Here is a 20,585-nt window from a genome sequence, read left to right as displayed (position 1 = left end):
AGGTCTTTCAGTGCTCTGTCAAACTCTTCATGCAGTATCATATCTCCCATTTCATCTTCATCTACATCCTCTTCCATTTCCATAATATTGTCCTCAAGTACATCGCCCTTGTATAGACCCTCTATATACTCCTTCCGCCTTTCTACTTTCCCTTCTTTGCTTAGAACTGGGTTTCCATCTGATCTCTTGATATTCATACAAGTTGTTCTCTTTTCTCCAAAGGTCTCTTTAATTTTCCTGTAGGCAGTATCTGTCTTCCCTGCTTAGCCATTTTGCGCTTCCTGTTGGTCTCATTTTTGAGACGTTTGTCTTCCTTTTTGCCTGCTTCATTTACTGCATTTTTATATTTTCTCCTTTCATCAATTAATTTCAATATTTATTCTGTTACCCAAGAATTTCTACTGGCCCTCATCTTTTTACCTACTTGGTCCTTTGCTGCCTTCACTATTTCATCTCTCAAATCTACCCATTCTTTATCTGCTGTATTTCTTTCCCCCATTCCTGTCAGTCATTTCCTAATGCTCTCCCTGAAACTCTGTACAACCTCTGGTTTAGTCAGTTTATCCAGGTCCCATCTCCTTAAATTCCCACTTTTTTCAGTTTCTTCAATTTTAATGTACAGTTTAAATTATGTTTTATAAATTGTGCAGTCATGGGAAAACCCAAGGTAGGATGCCTTTGTGTAAAGTATGGATAAACACAGATGGTAGGTCATTAGGGTTCTAGCATGAGACAGGTATTAAATCCCTCAGGAAAATAGTAAACATTTCTGGAAAGAAGTCCATCATGCATTTAATACATTTGCTGAGAGATCTGACCATAAATGTGGTGGAGACATAACTGATGATATAGGGGAGGCTCTGTTGATGGCTGTTAGTGAACTGGATTCAACCAGCTGCTAATCGTAGCTCATTCTGGCACAAATAATGCTTCATACTATGACTGGCTGGACTGGTGAAGAAAGCAATGCTCGTAAATAAGATGTAAGAACAGTTCAATGTTTGCAGCATCATACGCTGAACTGATCTTAGTCCTCCATGTTTGAGCCAAGTAGAGGGCTGAAACTAGGGACTTGGATGATTCTTTGAAGATAATAGGTGTGGGTCTCTTGACCTCTGATAATAGTAGAGACCCTCTCAACAGATCAGGATTGTGCAACACAGAGAAAGTGACTGCCTGGATTAAGAGTAAAAGTGATGTGCACTTGGGATTTTTAACTTAGAGTAATCTCTGCGTAGACTTGATGGATTAGACAATCACAGATGGGAGTACATCAATACAAAGTTGTAATCTGCAAAGATGTTTCAGGTCATGATGCACTCTGCTGCTGAGTGACAATTCATTCTGAAATCAAACTCAATAGACTGTGGCTTAACTCTTTTTTTCACACAATATTGTATCGTTCTATCAACCTCCAGACTTAACCCTTGATGGAATCGAATCCTTTAAAGGGAACCTGAGTTCGCTAGTATATAAATGTACTGATCATAATGTCATGATTGGAGGAATCTTTAATCATCCAACAATCAACTGGGAAAAGCACTGTTTTGTAAGCAGTGGGCATGACAACATATCCTGTTAAACATTACTGCTTGCATTCTCTGAGAACTATGTAGAATAGATTGTGCAGTACCCCACCCATGATGAAAATATATTTGATTTAAAAGCAGCTACAGACAGACCTGTTCGAGGATGTTCAAGTTGAAACTGACGATGAGACAGCTGTTGCAACAACAATTACAAAAGTACAAACGGCAACTACAAGCTGATCCAGAAAGTAAATTTCCCAATTTTTTTTAAAAAACAAAGACAACATAGTTACATGAAAAACTTTATTGTCAACAGGTATTTTTCAATGTGGTCACCAAAAGAACTGAGATATTCATCATATCATGGGATCAAATTTTGAATTCCTATGTTGTAGAGGTCTGCTGATTGTGGATCGAACCAGTGTGTTACAGCCCTCTTCAGCTGTTATTCACTATCAAAATGCAGGCCAGAGAACAGGGATATCTTGAGGTGCAAGAAAAGATGGAAAACACTGGGAGCAAGGTCAGGATTGTATACTGGAAGATCGAAAAGCTCCCAGCTGAACTTCCTGCAAAACAGTTGCTGTGCGCCAAGCCATTTGAGGATGAGCATTATCATGGAGCAGCCCAATACATGCAGTAAGCATTCAGGCATCTTTTTCTGAATGGCACATCACAGTTTCTGCATAGTTTGACAGTAAATGTCAGCAATCACTGTTTCACCACTGGGCAGGAAGTCAGTGAGCGGAGTGGCTTCCTCTCCCAAAACACCATGCACATCACTTTCTGCTCCAACACAGTCTGCTTGAATTTCATCTTGACCGGAGATCCACTGTGGTGCCAATGCATTAACTGCTGCTTGTTTTACAGGGCCAAGTGAGAAATCCACATTTCATAGCCTATATGATCCTGTCAGCGAACTCATCAGTGTCATCATGATGCTGCTTCAGAAATGTCAGTGCTGCTTCACAGTGTTTCAGTTTGTGCTTGGGTATCAGGTTCTTCACCACCCACAAGGCACACAATTTCTTGAACAGCAGTGCTTAGTGACAATTTTCATGCAACAAGTAACATGATATCTGTGGAAAATAATTGTCCAGGATGTGGATGCATTACCACACCAGCTCAACCAGATGATCGTAGTGAGGGACGGTCGCCCACTGCACTCTTCATAATAGACATTTTGACGATCTTCAGAAAAAACCCTACAGCAGCATCACACCATCTGTTTGCACATGATGTTCTGCCCATAGACCTGATGATGTCATGGGAGATAGATGTGTTGTGCATGAGCAATTTTTCCAGCTAAATATGTCTGCTTTAAAAGAAATGACATTGGGAAACTTACTTGTTGGATGTACCTCGTACAAGTGCAGTGATTTATATTTTCAGGAAACCAGTTATAAAGCCAATAGTGTCATGTTTAGTAAGGAACTTAAAACATTTGACTCTGGAGGGGACACACTGTAGAACTATGCCACAGGTTTAAAAAAATGATTGACCATGCACTTGACAGGTATGTCCATAGTAGACCCTCCGCCACACACCGTCAGGTGGCTTGCGGAGTATGGATGTGGATGTAGATGTAGAACAGTTCATAATGGAAGGAGCCCACTACAGTATATAGTCACTGGGTTACCTCCTAATATTGTTCAGACCTCCTTTTGCCTGGCTTAGTGCAGCAACTCAATGTGGCATGTATTCAACAAGTCGTTGGAAGTCTCCTGCAGAAATACTCTACAGCCAACCAAAATTGCAAAAGAGTTGCCAATGTAGGATTTTGTTCACAAACTGACCTCTCGTTTGTGTCCTCCAAATATTCAGTGGGTGATCAAATCATTTGTTTCAATTGCTCAGAATGTTCTTCAGACTGATTGCTAACAGTTGTGGCCTAGTGACAAGGTGCACTGTTGTCCATAAAAATCACATCATTGTTTGGGAAAATGAAGTCCATGAATGGGTGAAAATGGTTTCCAAGTAGCTGAACATAACCATTTCCAGTCAGTCATCAATTCAGTTGGACAGTTCCATGAAAACACAGCCCACACCATTATGGGGCCACCACCAGCTTGCCAAGTGCCTTGTTGAAACTTGGAGTCATGGCTTTGTGGAGGCTGTGCCACACTCGAACCCTTCCATCAGCTCTTACAAACTGAAATTAGGACTCATTTCGTCATGTCACAGTTTTCCAGTCATCTAGGCTCCAAAGAATATGGCCACAACCACAACAGAGGTGCTGCAGGTGCTGATGTGCTTTAGCAAAGGGACTCGCATCAGTTGCCTGGTGCCACAGTGCATTAAAGCCAAATTACATCTCACTGTCCTAATAGATACATTTGTCATATGTCCCACTTTGATTTCTGTGGTTATTTCATGCATTGTTGCTTATCTGTCTGCACTGAGAACTCTACACAAATGCTGCTGATAACGGTCATTACGTGACAAATAGATACATTTGTCATATGTCCCACTTTGATTTCTGTGGTTATTTCATGCATTGTTGCTTATCTGTCTGCGCTGAGAACTCTACACAAATGCTGCTGATAATGGTCATTACGTGACAGCTGTCAGTCAATTTGTTGTTGATGGTGAGAGATAATACCTGAAATTTGATATTCTCAGCACTCTCTTCCCATGGTGGCTCTCAGAATATTAAATCCCCCAATGATTTCTGGAATGTCCCATGTATCTAGCTCAACTACCATTCCACATTTGTAGTCTGGTAATTCCTGCCATATGGTCATAATCACTTTGGAAACATTTTCCCATGACTCACCTGAGTACAAATCAGAGCCCCACCAATGCACAGCCCTTTCATATCTTGTGAAAGTGATACTAGTCATCTGTATGTGTGGATATCACCATCCCATGACTTTTGTCACCTCAGTGTGAATCGAATCTGGGCACCATACAAATATTCATTAATAGGTGGTACAGAGGAATATCTGAAATCACTAAAATGGGCCTGATGGAATCGCTATCAGATTCTTAACCAAATTTGTGAATATCTTAGTCCGTTTTTTTTTTTTTTTTAACTATATAACTGTAGATGCCTCTAACAAAAATATGTGCCCAGTAGTCAGAAAAAAGTACATATCACACCCATCTAAAAGTAAGGTAGCAGAACAGAAGTGACCCATATAACTACCGTCCAATATCCTTGATGTCCATTTGCTGTAGAATCTTAGAAGCATTCTGATTTCAAATGTAATGAGGTGTCTCAAACCAAATGGCCTCCTTCATGGCATCCAACATGTTTTCCTAAAACACTGATAATGTGAAACCCAACCTGTGTTTTCCAACATAACATTCGTAAAACAAGGACAAACACAATGTGGTAGATGCGGTAGTTCTCAGTTTCTGAAAAGCATTTGACTCAGTGCCACATCTATGCTTATTATCAAAAGTATGGCCATATGGGATTTCATGTGAAATTTGTAACTGGATTGAGTGTTTTGTGGCATGGAGGATGTAGCATGCTATCTTCGCTGGAGAGTCTTTGGCAGATGTAGAAGTAACTTCAGATGAGCCCTGGGATGTGTGTTGGGACCCTTGATCTTCATGTTGTATGTTAATAATCTGACAGATAATGTTAAAAGTAGCCTCAAACTTTTTGTCAATGATGCAGTTACTATATCAGATTACAGTCTGAAAATATCTCCACAAATACTGTTTTATCTTGATAAGGTTTATAAGTGGAAAAATGATTGGCAGCTTATTTTAAATGTTAAAAAATGTAAAATCTTACACTTCACAAAATGAAAAAATATATTGTCCTATTATTACAGTGTCAACAGGTCACAGATGAATCAGTCAACTCATACTAATAAGTGGGTGTAACATTTTATAGGGATATGAAATGGAAGAATCACATGGGCTTAATCATAGCCTCATAGGTAAAGTAGGTGACAGACATTGGTTTATTGGTAGAATACTGCTTCTTGTCAGCTTCATGTCTTTGGCTTTATGTTGGTTGCCTTTTTGGTTGCCCATATTTCTTTCATCATTTGGTTGTGATCTTGTTTGTATCCTACATTCCATTTTGTGCCTGTTCATTTCACACAATGTATCTCATGTAGTTTACTTTTCTTAATGATGTTTCTGAATTTTATTTTGTCTTTTATTGTGTCTGGTGTGATGTTGAGTTGGTTCAGGTCATTTTTCACCTCTGCCACCCATTTGTTGTTTCTAGTAGTTATCCAGTCAAAGATCTGTTTGGTCAGTCTGTGTGAAGGCATTCTGTATAGGTATCCATAGAATTGTAGTCTGTGTTTTCTAATCTTTTCTGTGTTTGTCTCCGTATGTTTGTATAGTTCATCTGTAGGTTTCTTGATCCATATTCCATTGTTGTTAGTTGCAATAAATATATCCCTAAGTATGTTTCATTCTACATTTTCTAGTTGTCTGAAATGCATATGCCCTAGGATTAATATGGTCTCTGCTGCATACAGTGCTTCGGGGAGCACCACCATGTCGTAATGGCATAATTTGGCTTTTTGTGAGACAGATTTCTTGTTGTAATGATTCCACACTACTTTGTATGCCTTGTCAAGTTTAGTCTTTATTTCTTTGTTTGAGTCTCTGTTATGTTTGCTCATTTGTAGTGTTTCACCAAGGTATTTGAAGTTCGCAGTTTTGTAAATCATGCCGTACTTTGCGTTCAGAGATGAGAGTTTCTTTGTACTCATAAACTGTGTCTTTTGTGAGAGATCTGTAGTCCAGTTTTGGAAGATATTTCGTGTAGTTTTTCAATAGAGAGAGAGGGGGGGGGGGGGGATAGAGAGAGATAGAGCAAGAGCAAGAGAGAGAGAGAGCTGGCAGTATTGTCTTGTTGTCTTGTGAGCCTGAAATTTAATTGGAGCAAGCAGAAATCCAATGATTGAAACTGGAAAAGAAGTAATTTAAAAAGGACTTGCAAAATTATTAAGAGAATGTCTGTAGAGTAAGGCAGTTTCTCAAAACTGAAACAGCATGGTTATCACTGTAACTGTTACTTTACAATGACATTCACAAGCAAGACATAAAAAAGTATAAACCAGATGGTTTCCTCTTGTAATATATGAGATATTCACCAAAATTATTGACAAATATGTAGAAAAGGCATTCAACAAAATTTTGGAATGGAACATTGATCATAAATCACCATGTTCACTGATGATCATAGATTTTTTAAAAAATCTTATGATTTAATTTCAACAAAAATCTGTGTTAACAGCCTATGAGAAAGAAGATATTGATTTAACTTATGTTAGTATACTGAAGAATGTATAAATTATGCAACAACTTCTGTTAAACCTCAGCATGCAGGCTTCCAAATTAAATTAAATGAAAAGTTTTTGTGTGGTGCCCCTGAAGTACATACCCTCTGATTCAGTGTTGAAATATTAAAAGTTCTGGCTGGTTTCATTGTCTAGGGGCCAGGACACATAGTTGCCAAAATTATGAGCCAAATACTGCTGAGTCTACAGTATACGAGATGAATATACACATGAATCGAATGGTCGAAGGCTCCTATTACTCGGCTGTTGTGAATTTTATGAATGAAAGATTGCAATTAAATAAATTCTGCAGGTACTATCTTAACAACTTTAAATGATGAGTGCAATAGTAGAAGTATTTTTGAGAATGCGATATATTTTTGCAAAATACTTATTGGTGTTGATGGTCCAGCAATTAAATAAAATATAAGTTGAATAACAGGGAAACAATAGATTCCTACTGCTTGTAATTAGCTATAAACAACAACATAGCTCACGAAATATTCACTTCTAAACACACACTACGTCTTCACTGTAGAACCCTTGGAAATCTCACAAGTGCACAAGTCAGAACTCCGAAGTATTTCTATCTTCTGTGACCAGGCGCAAACTGCTCCACACTCTCCAAGTCTCTTCCGCAACCATGCATCTGTCACACCGTACTGTCTCAGACTCTCTGTGTCCTGTGCAACTGTCCCTCATGCTGCACTGTTCCACACTGCCATGTCCTCTCTCGAAATGATGCTCTTCTCCCACTTCCATCCAGTCTCCCCATTCAAGAGCGCTGTGATTGGCTAGAGTGCTCCTCCATGTCTTCAAGCCAACACACATTCATAAACATAATGAAACACTTTTGAAATACTGGATTTACATTTAAATAACTTGAAATTAAATAAATATTTCTTCAGCTGGACCTTAAACACACTCTAACACACATTATTAAATACATAAACAAATTAAATAGACATAGATCAAAGTAATAGCAAGCAAAGGTAGGCCAGTAGCCTAACTATTCTGTGCTTTCTAAAACACAGTAAATAACTGACCAGTTTCTTCATGAACAGCATATATCAGATATAAACAAAGACATAGATTAATAAATATAATTATAAGCACGCTGCTACTGTTTTTTTGTGTCACCATGTACGTATGGCCTGACACAATCGATAGTAATTGGCCACTTTGACCTCCAATGACTCATGTACTATTCATGTTACATGCCTGTAATTTGTACTAATTTAGGATAACACTAATAGCTTTCTAAAGACATGTCAATTGACAAAATCAGATGAACCATTTAGATTTAGGAAATTCGTTGCTGGGTGCTACTTGTATAATTTACAGTCAGATACTAAACTTTAAGCTAATAAAGATATTGAAAATCTGATTACACCATTAGAATTGTTGTGCAAACAATGGTAATGTACATGTTTATTTCTGAGGTATTATGATTCATCTGGCTATTATTAATTTCTATATGAACTGCGAAATTCCTGCATTATGGTCTCACAATGTCCTCCATATTTCGCACTACCGGCATACAAATCTCCTTTATCGACACAAAGCACAGTCCTCATCACAGTGTCAGCATGGAATTCCCAGTCACATGCTCCCTGGACCACATGCTTCGGCCGTTGTGAGGCACCACGCGGATACTAACGGGGTCGGGCCTGCTGCGCATCCCATGCGGTGGCCGCGAACTCTGAACTTAAAATATTTCCACGGTACCACAACTCACCTGTTACCTCACAAGCAGGACAGCAGAACTTGAAAGAGGAGTTGTGCAAGGAAATTCTGTATTGTCAAAGCTATTCTCAATGACCATAGAGGAAATTGCCGGAACCCTATTCTGTGCAAAATAATAAACCAATAATTTATTCATTTTTGTTGGTGCTGTGGCCATTCATCATTTAAAAAGGAGAAGGATTACACATGAATGGTACAATACCTGAAACAAATTTTGTAGGTTTTTTTTATTTTTTTATTATTATTATTATTTTTTACCAGAGTGAAATTATTATCGAATGTTGGTATTTTTTGCAGTCACTGCCTGAGTTACTTTGTGCCAAGACTTTGATTAAATATTCTATGCTTCAGTATTAATACCATTTATGAAGCAATTTCCCTGAAATTATTCTTGCAGGTCAATATGGATTGGATACTGTTTCCAAATGGCGATTTGAAACATGGAATGAGCCTGACTTGAAAATGTATAATACTCTGAATTTTACACTTTCAGGTAAGTTAACAATATGGACTGTAATTACATATGGATTTTGACTATTGTTTTGCAACTATAGATTGTTATTTATATATGAGTTTACATACCTTTACAGAATAAGTGTGTGAGGTTTTCGTAGCAATAGTTTTGAAATGCAGTAAGAAAGTTTGCAGCCCATTACATGTGGTGTCCCACAAGGATCCATCTTAGGGCCATTGCTTTTTCTTGTGTACATTAATGATCTCTCATCAGTTACACTGCCAGAAGCAGAGTTCGTTTTGTTTGCAGATGACACAAGTATTGCAATAAATAGTATGTCGAGTGTAGTTCTAGAAAGATCTCCTAATGATATTTTCATGGTTATTAATAAATGGTTTAAAGCCAACTCATTGACATTAAACTTTGAAAAGACTCACTACATGCAATTCAGAACCTGTAAGAGGTTTCCACCCAGCATATGCATAAAGTATGAAAAAGACTAGATAGAAGAGGTTGACAGTCTTAAATTCCTGGGATTACAACTTGATAATAAATTCAGTTGGCAGGAGCACACCACAGAACTGCAGAAACGCCTTAACAAATCTCTATTTGCAATTCGAGTGTTAGCAGACATAGGTGACATAAAAGTGAAAAAGCTTGCATACTTTGCCTACTTTCATTCCATAATGTATTGTTATTTCACCTTTCTTTTCTTTAAAAAAAAAAAAAAAAAAAAAAAAAAAAAAAAAAAAAAAAAAAAAAAAAAAGGTGACATGTTCCACATCCATGAAGATCTCCTGAACACAGACACAGCTTGAATTTGTATTTATATATATATAGCTGGAGAAATGTTGTTATATGTTAAAAACTTAGGTATGATGTTATGTTCTTTACGCAGTCTATCCTACAAAAGTTCTGTTGTATAATTAACTGTTTAGTTATGGAATGTATCACTGTGCATGAAATTTACATTCAGGCATTTGAATCAGACTGTTTGCACACCATTCTGTACATCCAGTATGAACAGTCTCACCTATGAAAAAATTAATGTATTTTGTGTAACAGTCACTGTTTTATCTTTCAAGTGATTTCAGTGAAATTTCTTGTCCAGAAGAGGTAACAGTACATTATCAAGGACTATTAAAAAGAATTTCAGACATGTGTTTTGAGAAAGTATTTCAATTTTACAGGTTATATAAATTATTTCTCTGCCACTACTGCAGGAATTTCAAGGGCAGCAGGACAAAAAATTCGTGTTGGAGCCCCAGCCGGACTTTTCAAGGCAGAATCTCACCATCCTCTTTGCTGGGGATTGCTAAAACACTGTGAAATAAATGAATGTCCACTGTCTTTCTTATCTTTCCATAGGAAAGGTAACAGGACAGCAAATCTTGTGACTAAAGGAAGTGTTGATCTAATTAAAGTTCTGAGGCAGAAATTTCCCAAGCTTTCAATGATATCATTAGCCAATGAGTAAGTACTTGTCTTAGAAAATAGATTTACATTGAATGATGTTACAGAAATGGGAAAAGTGTGTTAAGAGATGTACCATATAATTTCCTTGGAATTACAGTTTATGGGAAAACTTGACTGTCTCCAGTAACAGTTCATGGTGAATGTGATTTCATTTATAGCACATTGTTTGTACTCATGTTACTGGTTATGCAGGCCATTCTCACATTTTGAAAATGTACTATTCATTGTGCTGAATATATTTATCATGTAGTTTATATTAATTTCAGGGAAATTGGCAGAACTATATTTTTAACTAGTCATTGATTTATTCTGATAATCAGATGTAAAGTTTAACGTTCTCAGAAAGCTAAAAAACACATGGCAGTTGAACCCATTCCCCTAAAAGTCACTATATCTCATTGTCTGTAGCTAACCCTACATACATTGTTTGCTTCAATGCCAAATTGGCCATTATTTTAAGCAATTTAAGTTTCCTAGCCTCGAAAAATTTTATATGTTCAACTCTGTAGATTATATACTTTAGGTAAACGTTTATAATAACTAGCTTATAAATACCAAAATTAGTTTTACAGAATTTTCTTTCTTACAACCTGCTAAGATCAGAAATACTTTCTCAAAAGTCCATAATTTCAAGAGATTAATTTTTTTACCATCTATACCATATTATTAATGCTGGAAACAGGAAAAAATCTAGCAAAAAATGTCATAAACAGGGTGTATATGACCCAGGACAACTGGTAGATCTGGGAAAAACCCAGGAATTTTTTCATCCGGGAGAAAACTGGGAAAAACCCAGGAATTTTTTTAGAAATCTGGGAATTATTCATTGCTTTAGTTTTCAATTAAATTTTTGTAATTTTGGCAGGTAAGAACCCATACTATAATAAAGGATATTACTGTATCCCATTACATGAACGAGAGAAATTATGAAAATAAAACTTCAGTTGCAAAGGAAATGCACCACATACAATAACAAAACACAGTGCTCATATAAGTATCTGCCACCAACAAAATGTGTCAAAGGCCCTCAGGAAGACTATGCACTGCTTCATAACAACAGATTGCCTCCAATGAGTGTAACGTCACAACTGTTTACATTACAATCGTTTGAACAGTTGTGAGCAGGCTCATGCACAGTTGAGGCACCTATGCTTAGTACCTTCACCCACTTCTGGCTACTGAAGTCTGGCTGTTAGCTGTATAAGCAGTAGCAGCAAGCAGGCAAATGCTACCCATAAAAATTTTACTGGCGTGCCAAAGCTGCCAGGTTCATGCAAACGCACCAAGTCCGGATCTAGAGGCCTTGGTGGAGGGTGAAGGTGCAATCTGCCTCGAGTGTCAATTTCAGGAGAGGGGAGGGGGGGGGGGGGCATGTGGGATCGCCAAATTCATATTCTTGGGGAGAGAAAACCTTGTTTCACAAAATGTCTAGCATGCAACGCATGTTGGTCGGTTTGTATTATGCATATGATTTTGAAACACATTGGTGTTGATTTCTTAACATTTTTGAACACATTCCAAGTTGATTTCTGAATGAATCATAAGTTGATTCTTGAATGCATGCATAGGGTATGTGATGTCTCTGCTAGAGGAATCTCGGTCACATCTAGAAATAAACTTTCCTGCAGACAAAAGGGATCAGGGCTTTAGAAGCTGAGCAGAATAAAGCCAAACGGGTGAATGCCAATTGCTGTTTGTTATGTGGTTGAAGGGGTTTGCGAATGATCAACCTTGTTATAATTACCAGCGAAGTCCATAGATTTAGGCTACCAGAGTGCAACTAAATGACAAACAGGAATAACAGTTAAGAAATATTACATATTATCTACTCAGTGTATCCAAGAAAATGAAATTTTGACAGAAAAGTTTTGGCCAGATCACCACACTTGTCTACAGTCCCCAGCTAGCAGCCACTGAAGTCCAATTCTTGGAATAGTGTGGAAAACACGTTGTATGCAATCGTAATAAGGTCCAACTAGAGAATAAACGTGGGATAACTAAACCGGTGATTGTGACAGGGTTAATGAGGCTAACCAGAGAATGAGTCTTAACACTGGCAGAAATAGTAACATAATTCGTGATGACAAGATTATTCGTTGGAATGAGGAGGAAGAACAAACAGGGACATAACACAAATTATGGAAGAATATGATGATTTCAAATTCACACAAAAATTTCTTGATACTACTTTTTCATCTCATGCTTGAGAAGCTGGAGCATATGAATGAAATGTGAAACTGTTTCCTAACAAAGCTTTTTACTGTTAGTAGGCCTACTAGGCATCTGATATTGGTACTTTGTGAATTACATGCTGCCGTGCTATAAAAATGACCATTTATTGCCAAAAGAGTCTCGTTTATTTGGTGTGTGTCCTGAGACTGGTTTGATGCAGCTCTCCATGCTAATCTATCCTGTGCAAGCTCCTTCATCTCCCAGTACCTACTGCAACCTACATCCTTCTGAATCTGCTTAGTGTATTCACCTCTTGGTCTCCCTCTACAATTTTTACCCTCCACGCTGCCCTCCAATGTTAAATTTGTGATCCCTTGATGCCTCAGGACATGTCCTACCAACCGATCCCTTCTTCTAGTCAAGTTGTGCCACAAACTTCTCTTCTCCCCAATCCTATTCAATACCTCCTCATTAGTTACATGATCTACCCACCTAATCTTCAACATTCTTCTGTAGTACCACATTTCAAAAGCTTCTATTTTCTTCTTGTCCAAACTATTTATTGTCCATGTTTCACTTCCATACATGGCTACACTCCATACAAATACTTTCAGAAACGACTTCCTGACACTTAAATCTATACTCGATGTGAACAAATTTCTCTTCTTCAGAAATTCTTTCCTTGCCATTGCCAGTTTACATTTTATATCCTCTCTACTTTGACCATTATCAGTTATTTTGCTCCCCAAATAGCAAAACTCCTTTACAACTTTAAGTGTCTCATTTCCTAATCTAATTCCCTCAGCATCGACTACATTCCATTATGCTTGTTTTGCTTTTGTTGATGTTCATCTTATATCCTCCTTTCAAGACACTGTCCATTCCATGCAACTGCTCTTCCAAGTCCTACTCTGAATTTTTCTTTTGTTTCCTTTACTGTTTGCTCAATATACAGATTGAATAACATCGGGGAGTGGCTACAACCCTGTCTCACTCCCTTCCCAACCACTGTTTCCCTTTCATGTCCCTCGACTCTTATAACTGCCATCTGGTTTCTGTACAAATTGTAAATAGCCTTTCGCTCACTGTATTTTACCCCTGCCAGCTTTTGAATTTGAAAGAGAGTATTCCAGTCAACATTGTCAAAAGCTTTCTCTAAGTCTACAAATGCTAGAAATGTAGGTTTGCTGTGACTTATTAAACTGATAGTTCGGTAATTTTCACATCTGTCAACACCTGCTTTCTTTGGAATTGGAATTATTATATTCTTCTTGAAGTCTGAGGGTATTTCGTCTGTCTCATACATCTTGCTCACCAGATGGTAGAGTTTTGTCAGGACTGGCTCTCCCAAGGCCGTCAGTAGTTCTAATGGAATGTTGTCTACTCCCGGGGCCTTGTTTCGACTCAGGTCTTTCAGTGCTCTGTCAAACTCTTCACGCAGTATTGTATCTCCCATTTCATCTTCATCTACATCCTCTTCCATTTCCATAATATTGTCCTCAAGTACATCGCCCTTGTGTAGACCTTCTATATACTCCTTCCACCTTTCTGCTTTCCCCTCTTTGCTTAGAACTGGGTTTCCATCTGAGCTCTTGATATTCATACAAGTGGCTCTCTTTTGTCCAAAGGTCTCTTTAATTTTCCTGTAGGCTGTATCTATCTTACCCCTAGTGAGATAAACCTCTACATCCTTACATCTGTCCTCTAGCCATTCCTGATTAGCCATTTTGCACTTCTGTCGATCTCATTTTTGAGACGTTTGTATTCCTTTTTGCCTGCTTCATTTACTGCATTTTTATATTTTCTCCTTTCAACTAAATTCAATATTTCTTCTGTTACCCAAGGCTTTCTACTAGCCCTCATCTTTTTACCTACTTGATCCTCTGATTACAAAAAAATACAAAAATTACAAAATATAAATGTTTGAATTCCACAGAGCAAATTACAGTGACCTGCGATAGAAGAATGCTGTGCGAAGATATGTGGCACATCACTTTGGCATATTGAAGAACAAATATCATGTCTTACATTACCTCAAACATGTGTTTTATGTATCAGAATGTTGAAAAAGATGTGTGCTACAATATGAACATTTTTTGAAAAGGCGATTTTTAAGCTTTTTGGCATTCCAGCTCAAAGGCTTGGGGCGGGACGGGGGGGGTTCGGAAGTACCGTAGATCCGGGCAGATGCATGGAGCACTCTGAGTTGTAGTGGGGAGATGGGTAGTCTCCACGGGACCCATGTTTACGTTTAGTGATTTTGCTCTTTCCTCTTCGTTTACTGCTCTCACGTCAAATGAAAACAAAACAGATTTCTGTGGCCGGGAGCTATCAAGTGAATTAAAATATATTCACATAATTACAAAGGGCTAAAATGTTATTAGTTTCAGATCTTATTTTATTTCCAAATGAAGTTATTTTTGTCTGTTTGCTAAAGATTTTCCGGTGAGGCAGTCAATTTATTTGTAATGAAGTGTTTAATTCCATGCTATTGGCTAGTTTCAACTGTTCGCTGAATTTCAAAAAAATGGTCCAAATGGCTCTGAGCACTATGCTACTTAACATCTGAGTCATCAGTTCCCTAGAACTTTGAACTGCTTAAACCTAACTAACCTAAGGACATCACACACATCCATGCCTGAGGCAGGATTCGAACCTGCAACTGTAGCAGTCGCGCGGTTCTGGACTGGAGTGCCTAGAACCACTCGGTCACAACTGCCAGCCTGCATTTCAAGGGCACATTTTCATGTTCTAGCACATATGGCAGTATGCCATAATAAAGAACCAAACATGAGATAGTACAGTACTGGTAGTCCAAGGAAACTTCACTAAAAAGTTTAATGTCAGGTCGAGGCCTACTTCATTGTGAATCTGGACATCTGAATGTGCACTATAAGCTCAATTATGCATTGTAATATGGTTGACGAAATTCCAATGCTCTTGGAGTATCTTCTGATGTCTTGTTTCTTTTATGACAAAATGTAAGATCTTTAAATGTCTTACACGTATGAACATACGAGCTTCCTATGTCATCATAGCTGCGCAATAACAGTGACGCCTGTTATCTGGCGCTCTCTGGCGACTGCTGAAACTGATTTCTTAAATCACAGGGTGTTTGACTCTCATTTAAAAATCAACAATTTGAGGAAGAGCTATTTAGAAGAATTTCGAGCCCAGATAGTTACATTTGTGTGATGTATCTTAAAGCATAACACATGCAAAAGAGGTTAAAATTATATGTGAAAGCTTAGCTTCTCTTGGAGCTTCTTAATCTATAGGCAGTGGAGAACGGGTGTGGTAATTACGATGATAATCACTCCCACTCCCGTCTCTTTCTATGAATACTTTTATTCTCACAGTGTATACACAACACATGTAGCATAGTGTGTACTACAGAGATCTGAGGTAAAGTTACAGTTGTTCTCGCTGCCGTAGGGTAGTAATATTATTGTGGGGCAGCCAGTGGTTCTACGACCCCACAAATCTTAGAGACCAATATCATATGTGAAAACTTTGCTTTTCTTCTAGCAACACTGTGTATATTAATTTAAACCAACAACTTTTCCTATTTGTGTGTTCGTGCCGCTTAACAGCAATGTTCCCGTTGACTAGATGACTACATCATGTGTCCTATGCTATGAATATCCACTGTCGTCGGGTGGCGAGATCATGTGACATGAGCTGTGACTGGCTTACAAAAGCACATCAGAATCTCGGTTTCAAGGCTTCGGAAAGTAACATGCAGTGTTTGGTGGAATTCGCTTTTATACTTTTGTAATATGAAAATATGCAGTGTACATATTGGTACACATCAAAGATCTTTCCAAAACGTGCTTCCCCCCCCCCCTCCCCCCTCCCCTCCTGACTTTCGTTTTCTATAGTGCCGAGATATTCTACACCGGTGTATAAAACCATAGCCATTGAAAGGATTTATAACTTTCACTGTTCTGAGGGACAATATACTGCCACTTAACATGGAAAAAGTGTATTTTCATCTGGGAGAAAATTTATTTTTAACCGGAAAATCCGGGAATTTTGTTTCCTTGTCCGCGTGTACACCCTGATAAAATATATATAATACAGGAACATTTACAAGTGATAAATGCCTGAACACTAATATTCAGATTCTGACCTTGGATGCAGTAGTATCTGTTAAATAATAATTTATGCAAATCTCATAGGCCAGTATGAGGGTTGACCATATGCCATGAAATAACAATGGCACAAAGTGCAGACATTATGATGATTCCAGTGTCAAGATCAAATCTTCACTGATATCTTCTGGACACAAGAGACAGCCAGTAACTATGGAAGACAGAATCAAAACTTAAGGACTTATGGGTAGGGGATGGAGGGTGCTTGGGATGGAGGTTTTTTGGGAGAGAGGAGGGATGGGGTGGGAAGGAGTGTGTTGCGAGTAAGTGTGGTTTAGCAAGCAATTTAACTAAACATTTTTAAGATATCTTGTCTTCTGGAACTGCAGTCTCTTTATATAGAGCTAAAGAAGGCAAGGAGCAAAGGCAAAACTATTGGAGACTGTTAACATGATGTCTAATGAGAAGTAAGCTTAGATAAACATTCATTCCTTTTGATAGTTGATTTCACTCACTGCTATGTATCTCTTTTAATCCACTATTATGAATAAGTTACTCCCTCACAGTGCATATCTTTGTAGTATTTGTAGCACACTGACTGTTATAAATGAACATTTCATAATATTAAGCAGTAAATACTTCTTGAAATTTTGTGCAGAAATATTTGTCTCATAGTTGACACTTTACTGGCTGCAATTTTAAATTAGTCAAATCATTCAAGAGAATTCCTGATTTTTAAAAATCTATAAGAATTTATAACTTTACTCACCAAATGGAGGCCACATTGAATGACAATGAGACACATTTTATAATAACAATAGTAGCATCTTATTCAACAGAAAATCAAATATGCGGCTTGATGTGCTGAAAAGGTTCACATACAAGTGCTCTGGAAAATTATATGTAGATCAGTTGATCAGAGCTTTGACAATTAGTTCTGGCATTTGATTTGACTAGATTTGATTTGATTTTTATTGTTCTGAGAAATCCTTTTGTTTTATTACAGATGGGTATGTAACAAGTCACAATTACAATTTGTATAAATGTTATAATTAACTCATAATTGTAGAGAGAAGTAACTCTGCTGAAAGCTTATGGTATTTAGGAAAACATTTAACTTGCTTATTTTAGACTCATAGAAATAAAAACTGTTACATATGTAGAATGAACTAAATCATCTATACACTTCTGGTACATTATAAAATATGTAACTTGATTATTTAAGACTGGCATTCATAATTTCTTCTGCTGTGTGGAAGCAGTTCTTCCAAAGCTGTATTTTTATTTTGCATTGAATCTTCTCTGTTTGACTTTAAGCTTTTGGGTAGCTTGATATATAGAACTAATGTGTGCCTTATGCCGCTGTGTCCTTTAAATAGATTTTTACATAACTGGAATGATGTTTCTTTTGGTGTTGGATACAGTATACACAAAAAAGTAGTGTAGATTCTTGTAAATGTGTGTATAAATAGACAATACTTGCAGGATATTGAGTATAGATGTTTAGCAGTGGTGAAGCGAAACATTTATTTCATTATGTTGACTATCCTCCTCTGCATATTAAATATCTCTCCATGTGAGACAACCAAAAATGGAATCAAATGCATGAGTAATGGGTATACAAGTTCAAACACTTTAGTGTTTCATTATCACAGCCTCTACTCAGAATATTAAATGTATAGCATGAACTCCTTAGCCTATGTACTAACTTTTTTTATATATGTCCTGCCTTAGAGTGTCATTTATCCAGATTGCTAGGAACTTTGTTGTTACCTCCTGGTCTGCAGGCACATTTTGAAATTGACATTATCTGTCTCTCATGAACCTGTATACAATGAGTGAACACTTTTATACAAAGTTTTGTTTTTATTTAGTAACAGTTTTTTTAGTTTAACAATTTACTGGCTTGGAGTTTGTATCAGAAATTGTGTTATAGAGTTCATTATCACAGTGATTTGAATTTTGGTGTCATCAGCAGATATTACTGGTAGACTTTTCTTTATACTTTGGGGCAGATCATTAGTACATGTAATAGAAGGTGGTGGACCAGGTGTGGAATATTCAGGAATACCTTATCTCATGTCTTGCTCCTTTGACTGTATGGTTTCCAAATGTTATGAAGTACTTACAACTCTTTTATCTCAGTCTTAGAGATAACATATGAACCAGTTATTGTATTTTCCCCTAATTACATACTGTAGCAGCATCTTCATGAATAATTCAAAACTGATGAGATCTAGTGACTTTTTGATGCTAAGGAATACTTCTGTTGTATGCTTTCTGTCACAGAGCATACTATAAACATAATTTAGAAATGAAATATATGGCTCCATTAATTGATCTCTTTTTCAAAACCCAAACTGGTTAAGGGTCAAGAAATACTTGTTTTCCATGAACTTCATCACACAGGTTTACATTGCTGTCTCAAGAACCTAGGATATACTTTATGTAAAATGTGACATTCTTCAAATAGTAAAGAAAGGTATAAATATGACAAAATTTAATATGCTAGAAATCAATGATTTTATGATGCAGAATGCTAACACAATATTAAATGAGCATACACATTTTTTTTCATTCTCTCTTAAATTAATAGTAATAGTAATAATAATAATAATAATAATAATAATAATAATAATAATAATAATACCTTTATTCAACATCGAATGGTACACTGCACATGTACAAAGAAACCATAATGATTAAAGTTATTTGTACAATACACAAGACACATTCTTCTGAATATGTCATTAATTTACAACAAAATTACAATAAGATGTTTACTGATTTCTATTCACATAATTTCACAAAGCATTTGTTATTCTTCGTATGAGTATGGTACTCTTCTAATGTGTAGAAAGGGTGTTTTACTAAAAATTTCTTAAGCTGATGTTTCAGTTTAATTGTAGGAAGAGCCATGACTGCAGTAGGCAGTGCATTAGCTAATTTATAATTTAAAACCTGCGTACTGAGGCCCCTTTTCATAAGGTGCTGTTCTGTGGCTGCCAATGTAAAATCTTTCTTTATTTATATTATTGTACTGGTGGAAATCTGAATGAGTGTTTGGGTGCAGTCTTTTCACAAGCAATATGGCTTTTAGAATGTATGTGTTTATAACAGTTAACACCTCTGTTTTTGGAAACAAGTTGCGACAAGATTCCCTATATTTTGCACCACAGATTATTCTCATGCCCCTTTTTTTGAAGAATGAGTAGCTTATCTATATTAGCTTTGGTTGTTGCCCCCCAAATTTCAATATCATAGTTCAAGTGAGAGGAGAAAAGAGCATGGTATGCAGTCTTTAAGACTACAGTGTCTCTACAGAACTTACTAATAGTACTGATTGCAAATATATTTTTTGACAACTTAGTTGCTAGGTAGTCAATATGTGTCTCCCATTTCAGGTTGCTTTGGATTGTTATGCCAAGGAATTTTACATTATACTCTTTCTTTACCAATTCGTTGCCAATGTATAATTTAATTTCATCATTCAAACTACTTTTGTTAAACTCCATCAAACATGTTTTACTGGTGCTTACATTTAAGTGCTTTTCATTAAAAAACTGAACAATTTCTTATGTCACATTATTACACTAGATCTCTAGTTCATTACATGATTCATTTTTACACACAATGGACATTTCATTTGCATTCAGAACAATTTTGGAATTTATAGTACAATATTTAATATCGGTTACATAGATCAAGAACAGAAGGGGGCCCAACACCTAGCCATGGGGCACACCATATTTTATACAAGTGATCTCTGATTTGTAGACACCACTTTCCATTTTAAGTAGAACAAACTTTTTTCTATTGCTCATATGACACTTTATTAGGTCATAAGCACCGCCTC

General features: G+C 36.9%; 1 protein-coding gene across 13 annotated transcripts in view; it reads left to right on the top strand.

Annotated features, from left to right (window-relative positions):
- LOC126266871 (alpha-L-iduronidase) overlaps positions 1–20,585 on the top strand; it is a 215,063-nt gene that overhangs the window by 100,535 nt on the left and 93,943 nt on the right. For 12 of the 13 annotated variants that reach the window (XM_049971511.1, XM_049971516.1, XM_049971513.1 and 9 more), the window contains 2 exons: positions 8,931–9,026; positions 10,178–10,460. In XM_049971511.1, coding sequence (XP_049827468.1) covers positions 8,931–9,026; positions 10,178–10,460 — 379 coding nt within the window. The remainder of the gene's footprint in view (positions 1–8,930; positions 9,027–10,177; positions 10,461–20,585) is intronic. The other variant, XM_049971512.1, reaches the window with a different exon arrangement.

This window comes from Schistocerca gregaria, chromosome 4 (assembly GCF_023897955.1).
Source record: "Schistocerca gregaria isolate iqSchGreg1 chromosome 4, iqSchGreg1.2, whole genome shotgun sequence".
NCBI lineage: Eukaryota > Metazoa > Arthropoda > Insecta > Orthoptera > Acrididae > Schistocerca > Schistocerca gregaria.
The sequence above is the reverse complement of the archived record's forward strand: the minus strand, read 5'-3'. Positions and strand labels throughout refer to the sequence as shown.